The sequence below is a fragment of the Solanum tuberosum genome, unplaced genomic scaffold (assembly GCF_000226075.1).
Source record: "Solanum tuberosum cultivar DM 1-3 516 R44 unplaced genomic scaffold, SolTub_3.0 scf00126, whole genome shotgun sequence".
Lineage (NCBI taxonomy): Eukaryota > Viridiplantae > Streptophyta > Magnoliopsida > Solanales > Solanaceae > Solanum > Solanum tuberosum.
In genome coordinates, this window is record NW_006239051.1 from 409,559 (window position 1) to 420,630 (window position 11,072).

General features: G+C 35.1%; 1 protein-coding gene across 2 annotated transcripts; it reads right to left on the reverse strand.

The window, feature by feature from the left end:
- Positions 1–1,520: 1,520 nt before the first annotated feature.
- On the reverse strand, positions 1,521–10,521 carry LOC102600045 (soluble starch synthase 1, chloroplastic/amyloplastic-like). Of its 2 annotated transcripts, XM_006350474.2 has the most exons (16): positions 10,409–10,521; positions 9,970–10,268; positions 8,520–8,887; positions 7,962–8,039; positions 7,741–7,865; positions 6,927–7,008; positions 5,397–5,570; positions 5,091–5,172; positions 4,744–4,835; positions 4,144–4,206; positions 3,973–4,062; positions 3,237–3,361; positions 3,041–3,149; positions 2,905–2,960; positions 2,357–2,396; positions 1,570–2,005 (listed from the first exon to the last, which is right to left on the reverse strand). In XM_006350474.2, the coding sequence occupies exons 2-16, from the start codon at positions 10,250–10,252 to the stop codon at positions 1,847–1,849; spliced, it is 1,926 nt and encodes a 641-aa protein (XP_006350536.1). In that variant the 5' UTR covers positions 10,253–10,268; positions 10,409–10,521; the 3' UTR covers positions 1,570–1,846.
- Positions 10,522–11,072: the final 551 nt, after the last annotated feature.

Genomic DNA, 11,072 nt, shown 5'->3' on the forward strand with positions numbered 1-11,072 from the left:
TTTTTTTATAGTCATTAATTTATGCTTATGATATTAATTGTTGTTTCTGAATACATGTTTTAAACTTTGTTGTTTATGTTTCTGTAAAGTTATTGTTATAAGTATTTGTTAGTACATATAAAGATTATTTATTTATGAGAAAATTGAATATCTCATGTTGATGTTCATCTAAATTTCTAAAAATATCAAATAGTAATACTTCTTGGTGGCTAAAAGACAAATTATAAAATCAAATTAAAGATTTGATTGAAGGATAAATGATAAATTATAAAATCAAATTAAAGATTTTACATTATTAATGTGAAAAATAAATGATAAATTATAAAAATCAAATTAAAGATTTGATTGAAGAATAAATGATAAATTATAAAATCAAATTATTGATTTAAGGATAAATGATAAATTATAAAATCAAATTAAAGATTTGATTGAAGGATAAATAATGAAATGATATATTATATGACCAATAAATTTTAAATATTATAATATAAATTCTGAATAATTTTACTAGTATTGCATAAAACAAAAAAAATATAATTATGAAACAAGTTCATAAACCACATAAAAATTTGTACTAGTATTGTTGGGCTAAACCCGTTAGGGAAGCCCTTTCAAAAATTCTCGACGGCCACAGGCGAACCCAGGCCGAAGAGGGGGTTTGGAAATAGTTTTCAACCAGCAATAGACGCGCCTCGGTTAGAACCTCACTAGCTGCGTCATTGCCCCAAGCGCAAAGATAACTATTCCGTTTTCCCCTCCTCCCAATTTTATAATCGTCCTCTACTTCCTTCTCTTTCTGTGCTATCGATGTGGGACAAAATCAACCGACACAACAACCAATTCTCAATTATTATTTTTTGAGTTTCACTTGCCTCCCCATGTGTCCACTTACATCTCACTAACCTTTACATACTCTTTTGGGATTGGGATGGCCCTTTTACTTTTGGAATTTTATATTGTTTTGATGGATTGTTTCTTTATGTGATGAATCCAATGAGTAAAGTACAAAGAGATATGGGTCAGTGGACCAGTGGGGTACTTCCCCATAACCATACAACTCACCCTCCCCAAAATCAATCCGTGGTTTACGACTTAATTCACTCGATATCAGTTTCGGTAAAATTTAAGTTATGTCCTTTACATTACGGTGTAATTTGTGCTTAAAATAGCGCAAATGACCGCAAAATCAAATCCTATTCGCTGATTAACAACATGGGGAAATAGTGGCCCTTTGAAGTGGCCATGAGTCGTTTTTACCAAAACCTAACATTTTCTTTTTTCAGTACAAAACCTAACATAACATGAAATAATTTTAAACACGCCTACCAAAAAATGAGTTTATTTAATTAATTAACACGTTCAATTATTGTATCTAACTAAAATTAAAAGTTGGAAAATATTTGTAAGCAGATCAGTATCACCTCAAGCTAATCATGTTCAATTTGACTAATATAAGTATCTCATAAGTCATATCAACTGTCAATATAAACATGTTTTATGAAGCCATTAACTCAAGCTAATCATCAATCATGATCAATTTTAAATATTGTATGACATGTTTCTTTTTTAAAAAATGAGAACAATAATCAATTGACATTAAACTCAAAATTCTTTTTTACATATTTCCACTCTTCTCCCAAAGGAGCCAGTTCTTGGTGGTTTCTAATTGCCTTTGTAGTTTTACTCCCTCACAGACAGGGACAGGCTACATGTCTTTGGAACTAACTTGATCTCTCTGAATCAGAAAGAACCACAAACATTCCGCGCCCAATGACAGTAGCTAATAGCACCAAAAGCTCCGCGTATAGTTTAATGATGTATCCCGTTTGCAATCTTTCTTGATAAATCATCTGACATATGGAGGATCTATAAAGGCCCAGGTGAAAACTTGCTCATATTGAACGGCTGCATTTTCCCAGGAATAGTCCCTTCCCATGCCTCTCTTCATCAATCCCTCCCAAGATGACTTATGTTCTGTATAAGTCCCGATCGCCAGCTTCAGTGTCTGCAAGCAGTGCAAATAACAGTAAAACTACGTTATGGTCCCAAAAAAAAATAGACGATATCTACATCTGTATTCAACTGGCATCAATGATGAAAGGACTTCAAACACCCCTCCCTCCCACCTAAACACCCAATGAGCATTATGTGTCTCGGTTTATCCCCAATCAAACCAGAAAACACAAACAAACAAATCAGTGACTGCTTGTACGGAACATATAAATAACGAAAAGAACAAGGAAACAGAATAAACAACATGCATTTCTATGCTAAAAAGAGTAGGTAAAAACAAGAACCACATCAGGAATAATTTGACAAACGTTTGAAACCATCAATCGATAATGGGGAAACTTACATCAAGCAACTTTTCACTCGTTAGAGGAGAAAATGTCCACCTGTTATTTTTCAAAAATAGCAACATCAATTAGATACTATCAACGGAAAGTTGGCACAAGTGCATAAAAATTCAGCAACAGGAAGGAAAAAATTCTTGCATCTCTTATTGGTAAATGTTACGATCCATTTATGTATTTAATAATAAGAACTAAGAACCAAGCTCCAAGAAGGATCAGAGCCTAATAATTGACAATAGTAACATATATACTTCTAACTCCAACTAGATAATTGACCTCTTTATATGGACATTAACAACCCTACTTGAATTAAAGGGAAAAAAGTTGGTATAGTGGATTTGCAACCCAAGGCAAGTACAAAGCTATAGAGCTTAACATTCTTAATCTCCATATATTTGCGTTCTAGAAGGACAATATGGCCTTAAAAATGAAGAAGCAGGAGAGGCTAGTTGAATAATGTGATTCTATGTACAAGCAGGATTCCTGAGCTCACACAGAAATTATATTTCCAGTTACCAAATCAACAGCATTTCAAAGAAAAGACACATACCCGGTACCTTCACCATTTCCTTCTTGAGCATATGGATTAAAATCCTTCACTGTGTCCTAAAGATAAGGAAGAGAAAGTTTTAAGGCATGAGCTTTTTCATTTGAAAAGTCATTTCTATTTATGAAAATCAACTCACTCTTAGGCCCCCCGTGCTATGAACAATAGGTATGGTGCCATATCTCATTGCATACAATTGGTTTAAGCCACACGGTTCGAATCTTGAGGGCATCAATAGTATGTCGCATCTGCAGAACACAACATGATAAGTCAGCTTAATAAATATTCAGTAAGCATTTAAATCCACCATCAGACCGTCTGAAATTCAGAATTACCCTGCTGTTATCCTATGAGAAACTGGAACATTAAATCCAACCCAAGCACGAAATTTGTCTTTAAAAAGATTTTCTGTATGTCTCATCCAGTCTTCATATTGTTTCTCACCAGATCCAAGCATTACCTGAATAAGGAATAGATAATAAACTCAATTAAAAAAACACCTTGCAGAACTTGTCCTAGAAAAATAGGATGAACAAACATATGGTCCAGAATTATTCCTGAATACAATAATATAATTTGCAACATTCAAATGAACAATTTTTTCATGACGTGATGAACAGAATTAGGATAATTCTTATAAAGATAACCTGAACTTTGAATTCTGGTTCCCTACCCATTTCAGAAGTTCTCCCTACCTAGTTGGAGTTCAAAATTTTCAGTTACCTTTTAGGAAATCTCTCGATACACTGAATGATAAACTGTATAATTAAATTTCAATTAAAACACACCACGTTAAAAGTTCGGTCATCAATTAATTACTAAGCAAGGGGGCATGAAGGAAGAGAATTGTAGATCCAAGGTGCATAGTAAAACAAGAAGGGAAAACATAATTGTCATAAACAATCTCAAGGAAAGAAATTTCAATAAACCAAGCCCTAAGGTGAATACAGTTATGAACTATTGGAAAGACAAAAGACTAGGATCTTCGTATGATCTTCCTATGTTTATCAATCAGACTCAAAAATGCTGCATTAATAATGATCTTTAAAAAAAGATGTGGGTGGAACGTACAACTTGGACATCATTCTGCATAAGTTCTGGAATTGCTGACAGGATTATGTCAACACCTTTCTGGTAGTCCAGCCTTCCAATAAATCCAATCTGCATTATTGAAGTTTCACATTTTGGTTAGAGAGGGAAGAAATTTTCTTCACAATTCAAAGAAGTCAACGATACTCTCACCAGAGGACAATCAGGTCGAATTGGAAGGCCCAGTTCCTTTTGCAGATCAGTCTTGCACTGAACCTGTATAATTAAATGGAAAGTTAGCAGAGACAATTTGAGCAGTGGTATGTAGAGAACAGAGAAAAAGAGAGTTTGTGCACAACTGCATGTAGAATAAACATGAAAAGTAAGTAAATGCTATGATATCCTTTGGACTGTTCCCTTTTAATGGATTATGGACAATCCTCTAGAGGAATCCTCATTTGGATTGAATTTCGCAGCAGTTAAGAAGCTTTTGTAGACGTATTGTCTGTTCAGCCAAGCTGTGCTTTTGACTTTTGAGTAGTAGCTGAAGTTGGAAGAAAAAAATAGCTTTTCCCCTCGAAGCACTATTGGAACCTTTGTCAAGCACAAATTACTGCTCTAATATTGACAAAGGCTTTTTTTCAAATTGATTAGCCAAATACAAACTACTATTCTCCAAAAGTACTTCTAATAAAAAACACTTCCCAAAATAAGCAATTTATGGAAGATTGGCCAAATATGCTAATAGTCCTTTTCTCTAGCTGCACTTTATCACTTAATTTGCAAAATTGTGAAACTGAGAAGTTTAATAACCTTTCCGGAGAGGTCATTGATGGAGTAATGCGAAGCAATATGCTCATCTGTCGACGGGTTCCAATCATTAACATCTATTCCATTAGTAATTCCTGCATAAAAGTAGAGATAGATTAACTAGTAATTTCTAAAGTTCAGAGACAACAGAAATGCATGGTGAAGGTCATTAATACAATTAGCCTTGGCTCTGGTCATGTTTTAACAAAAGTTAGGACTTGACTAGAAATGAAGCTAATGCTGGTACATAAGCCTCGTCAATCAACATATATCCTACCAAATTACAATTCGAGTAAGAGGAAAAGAAGAATATCAGAAAGCACTCATAAGGAATCATCTAACACGCATACCATTAAGAACAGACTGTCTACTGCTCAACAGCTCATGTAGCCCATATCCCCCTTCAGGAGTTGTTATTTCCCATGAGTATCCCTGCCACCAAAACAAAAATTTAGAAAAGGAGAAGTAACTACAAAAAGAAAAATAGGAAGAGAGGACTAATGCGATATTTTTATATACTCAATTACAATGTTCAACAATTTATCATGATGTCATGTAGATTATCTCGCAACGAAATAGAAATTTATGAACCATAATCAGTGATGCTTCCGAATATTCTTCGACTAGTATACAGAAGTGGAAATTTCTGTATTGACCTGGCTAACTGTCAGTATCCGATCAGCAACTGCTATTGCCCCTTTCAAAACGTTCACTGTTTCACCAGTGTCAAGCGCATGCGCCCTTGCCCATGTGGGAAATATCCATTCAACTGCTCCATACCATTGTGGAGGCAAACCCAAATTATTGTAGGTTACTGCAGGCTCCACTCCCTATGCAAAATATCAAACAAGAGACAATCTATGACCATGTCAAACACTGATAACCTCAAGATGCAGATTACTTCAATACAAACCAGTGCATAACTTAAGTTGCAGACGGGACTATTCAATCACGCAAATAATGATTAATTATGAACCACGGAGGTCATCAGATAAGGTCGGGATAGACCAAATACAAGGTAAATGATTAACTACCAACAAGCAATGAGACCATAAATATGGAGTATGGATCCACCTCTCATCATCCACTAACTTTCTACTTCTAAACCAATCAGAATAAATCCAAAAATATGAAACTGACCTAACAAGATTTGCCTGCTGCAACCCTTGATGGATACAAACTGGAGTCGGGGTCTCTTAGTATGACACAGAAACCAACCATCATGGTCATTTGATTAGTTTCTAGAGCAACTGATTCATTTGGAAATTCCGACCCACTTGACCCTATAACCGTAAATAGGACGGAAATTTCGAGCAAACATATTTACATGCAAAGTTTACATCTCATGCAGTTAGAAACCAATATGATCTTAATGTCAAAAGACATCCATAAGGTCAACCACACACCAACCTTGAGGTTTTTTAAAAAAAGGAACTGATAATCTAAAGCCAATTTACAATCACCAGGGAGAATGTTCATTTTCTCTTTTAACTTTCCTCCAAATGGAAAGCATCTTGAAATTGTTAATCAAACAGAAGATTTGAGTTCCAAACATGACATATCCACCGAATGAGATACATTCATATTCCTGCCTTCCTGGAGCAACCACTCCCCAGAAATTGAGAATCTTAAATCAAATCACAGCTTTTTGAAACTTGGTAACTTTGTATTATAACACAATAGTACATGGGCAGTACTAAACCTTATATACAAATGAACTCCAAAAACTCCACTATTCTAAATCTAAATTGAATCTAAAACATCAATTATAGAGACAGTTTCATTTGAGTATAATTGATTGCACCAAAAACATAACAACAAAATGCAGTTGAGTTTAACTTTCTGCATACTATTCTCTACGCTCTCAAAACACCTAGTAGATTAAACAATTTGAGTTTATCCCATGTCTAGTAGATTCACTTACAGATTCAGGAAGTGAACGAGTAGAGTGATTAAAGACATCAAATTCAAGCCAACAATACTGACATTGTGATGATTAAGAATTAAATGGCTCAGAAAGAAAACCATGTGGATCTTACAGTTTGACCAGACAATATAAGCCTGTTACGTAGAGTCATTATACCTCCAAATACAGTGGATCCCAGGAGACATTAAACAGATGCAAAACTTACTGGTAGCCATAACACAATGTCACAGAAACAGGAAGAAGTAAACTAGGAAAGTACCTGATGTGCAATGTTGTGTATTGCGACAATACTACGAGCATCCTTGTAAACACCATAAGGACGATACTTGGCCGCTAAAAGTCTGCACCGAGAACACTTGAAGATCAGCAAAAGGATTCTATCATAAACTGGTCAAAAGTAGTCAAAAGCACAGACAACCAGAATTAAGCTATTTCGCAGAACGTTAGGTGCTGCAGGTGAATGGAGGGAAGCTGTTTCCAAGGCTACTTATGATATAGTGTGACTGGCATGGTTAGATGATAGTGTGTAAAAAATATTCTCATTAGAGGACCAAATAATAACCCATCACTCAAGTATGGCCCTTACAAAATAAGCAGAACAATCAAATGGCAGTCAGTCATAGTAACCAGCTTCTCACAATATGAATACCCAAACATGAAAGCCTTTCAATTTTCACAGAACTGATGAATACTAATGTACTATGATTTTTCTTTTTCTTTTAATTTTCAGAAAAGTGTATTAATACATTACCTTATAGTTTATCAGAAGGCTAAAGAACTTTGTGATGAAAGGTAAACTGCAGAAAGTGCAACATAAAATTGATAACAACATCTGCAATACTGACACACAAGCACTATTGTGCAATGCATTATGAATCTATATCTTTAATTTTTGATGTATAGCTATACATCTACAGATTACACCCTTGTAAGGAACTTCTCTAGAAAGTGTTATTGTAAGAATGTTAAGAATGTCACAAGCAAAAGTAGCATCGAGATGCTTGGCGTTCAGTTAAAGATCAAAATAGGGTACATCAAAAATATAAATAAGTCAGAATATTTTGTTAACATACAAAGGAACCAGGGCAGCATGCCAATCATTAGCGAGAAACAAGCACTTCTCTCCATAAGTGAACCCTCCCAGTGGAAGAACCAATGGCGCTTCACATGCTGCGTGAGAAAGCAAAGTGAAGCGAAACTGCTTACCAAAAAGATAAGGAAGTATTATCACTAGCCATCACATTAAACCATATAGAGATGTGATCATCATGCATGAAAAAGAGTAATATATTACCTGATTATCACCAAATGCACCATAAATATCACCATATGGCGTTCCAGGTCTGCAGTAAGAAGAGTGGTCCACAAATACCTGATAGCAAGAGCAGTGTACTTTACCACTAAATCATAACTATGTACTTAAGAAGAAACATTTCAATTAAATTAAAAAACAGACATATACAACTAATTTTATCATTGATAAAGTAGGCTGACATCCTAACAACCATAGTTAGCTTTAAGTTGTTTGAAATCATCCTCGAGTCGGTCAAGTTGATGTCCAAATAACAGTGAAATTTAAGTTGTTTGCAAACATCATCCTTCAGTCAGACAGTCCTTTGCTTGATGCAGCCAGTTAATCATTACTTTGTCCATGTCAACAAACAATTCGAAATACCTCGACTTTTTTAGAACAGGTTCGAGTCAAATAGCAATGATTCGAAGCACTTCTTTTTACACTATTTCGGAAAGGGGGCAAGAGAGGAGCAAAAATAAAACTGAAGAATATACCACCAAGCACTTTATCCAGAAATAATAATTAAAAAATAAGTATGGGAAAAGAAAATGTACGGACCCAATCAACACCTGCCCTGTATTCATGGTAGAAGGCTACTTCCTGTGCATCACCAAAGCAATGGACAGTGGCCCGCACATCAAGGTCAACAGCATTGGCGTACTTTTCATCTGAAGGACCTCCATTCAAATACCTAGGTGAAACGACCATTACACGATGACCCCGAGCAGCTAGTGCCATTGGCAAAGAACCACAAACATCTCCTAATCCACCAGTCTTAGAATATGGAGCTGCTTCAGCAGTAACAAAAATGATATTGAAAGTTAATTTGATTGGGGTTTCCTCCATCTCCTCAGTATCCTCACTCAAGTCATCTCTATCATTGGCTACAATATCATGAGATTCTACCATTGTTGCATCTCCTGCAACTGAATTGAGTGTGCACCATTTTCATTTTCTTTGAAGGCAAAACTAGAAAAAGAAAGTTAAAAAACTAGAATGTAAGCACTACCGTTACATATTTTGGCACAGAGATACATCAGGTGTATAAGCAATTAGTAACGAGCCTAAATAAATTCAGTAAATGCGTTTAAACTCCAGGTGTTTCTTCATATAAATTTATCTTATATATTTTAAAAAAAACACTATCTTCAGCTTCATACAATGGACACAGAGAAAAACTACCAAAAGATAAATGGACACATACAAAGGCAATGTCATGAGTCCTGTCAAGCTCATGCTCCCATTATCCCCAATCACATAAGTCTTTCACCAGCAATAGAATCAACAAGCATACACAATTTTGAAGCATGCAAGCACTAACAAACATCAGTATCGCAGAGTGGAAATCCACTAAAACAAGAAGCTGGTTGAGTACTTTCTTTTGGATGATAAATTAACTAGTCAATTAAGTAAAGTTCCAGAACCTCAACACAAACATCAAATAGTCGAGCATTCTTTCTCTCATCTTGAAGACCAACTCATCTAACTCTCGGATATCATGCTTACCCTCTAAAAATCAAATTACTATGAGAGACGCTGATCCAAAAGTTTAAACAATAGGAATTTACCATAACCATATAGTTGAATTCTAACATCATCCCGAACACCTGGACAGAGCTCATATAGTGTGATTAAAAAGCTAAGTGTTCCTAGCCTCTGTTCGCTTCATCAGATACAAACTTCAGCATAATGCCGTAAACAAAGTCATATGATCACTTTAGCCATCAGAAGAGCGAGTGAGCATTTGACAAACTACAAAATACAGTGTAACTCTATCCATTGAGCAAAGCTTCTAATAACCATCCATTATTCGTAGAAGTTGAGGTTGTTACTAAAATTGGCAGCATGGGGCATTGTTTAATCAAATAGGAAACTATGAATTATGATATCTTAAAAAACAGATTTTTCACTAATTAGAGCAACTTGAAAACCATATCCGGATAAAATTAAATACAAAAAAATTACTGAATGTTAACTTCAAATTCAAGAAAACAAAAAGGGGCAGTACCAGAATGTGGAATCAATTGAAAACCAACAACAGAGCCAGAACCATCTCTCTCAGCACCCAAAAGAAGCCCTTCTGACACTTTCTTATTTTCAGCAATTGATGAACCATCTGAAACACTACTTGTAACACACAAAGATTGAACCTTTCTGTTTCTTCGTCCCTTCAACAACCAAGAAAATCCCAACCCCACTTGTCTTTCTACCCTCAAACCCCTCACAACTCTCCCTGACACACATAAACATGACTTATTGCTAAGATTTGTGGGTGTTTGCAGAGACCCCATTTGGTATTGACACCTGCTGTAAAATCAAGAATCATGTAAAGACAAAATCTTTCAATATAGAAAATCTGAAAAAGTGAAAAAAAGTGAAAATGAAACACTCATTCTATATTCTACTACTACAGTACTAGTATAGGATCTGATGAAGAACACAAGTACCTAGAAAGAGGTGGACAGATACTCAGAACGACATCGTTTTAGTATTTGGGAAAGCTCTGTTTTGTTTGGGAATATGTAAATGGACAGTTAGCGCGAAAAATCTTGCAAAGCGACAAGTGGGGATTCCACTATCATGGGGCCGTATAAATATCCCATCAAAATCTAACCGGTCACCTCTGCCACTCATGTTATATTATTTTAGCATAAACAATATAAAAAATTATAATATATGATGATAATTCAAAAAAAGAATAATGTAATATCCATATGAATTTTAGTGGATTATAAATATTAGTACATGTTGCTGCTACTGCTTTTTATCTTTCTTTTTTGGGAAAAGGGTCTGATTTACCCCTGAACTTTATGATTTGGAGCTGATATACCCTCCGTTTTAAAAGTGGCTCATTTATGCCCTTGCCGTTATAGAAATGGCTCGTATAAGCCCTTTTACTTAACAGACCAATATTTAATAAATTAAAAATTCATTTTTTTTTGTCTTTAATTTGAGAAAATGCCATGTGGCTTTTAAAAGACCCCACTCAATAATTTTTCACCATGCCCACTCGACCCATTTAGAAACAAAACCACCCACCCATTTAAATAAACCAAACCCATTTCATTTCATTTCATTTCTTGATGAAAATCTCAAGAAGACCAGCAAGCT

Excerpts from the sequence above, each read along its gene's own strand:
- LOC102600045 (XM_006350474.2), bottom strand. The coding sequence starts at position 10,252 with ATGGGGTCTCTGCAAACACCCACAAATCTTAGCAATAAGTCATGTTTA. Across the intron at positions 4,836-5,090 it reads TAGACAGTCTGTTCTTAATG|GAATTACTAATGGAATAGAT; the intron begins GTATGCGTGTTA and ends ACTTTTATGCAG. Across the intron at positions 3,150-3,236 it reads TCTCATAGGATAACAGCAGG|ATGCGACATACTATTGATGC; the intron begins GTAATTCTGAAT and ends TGTGTTCTGCAG.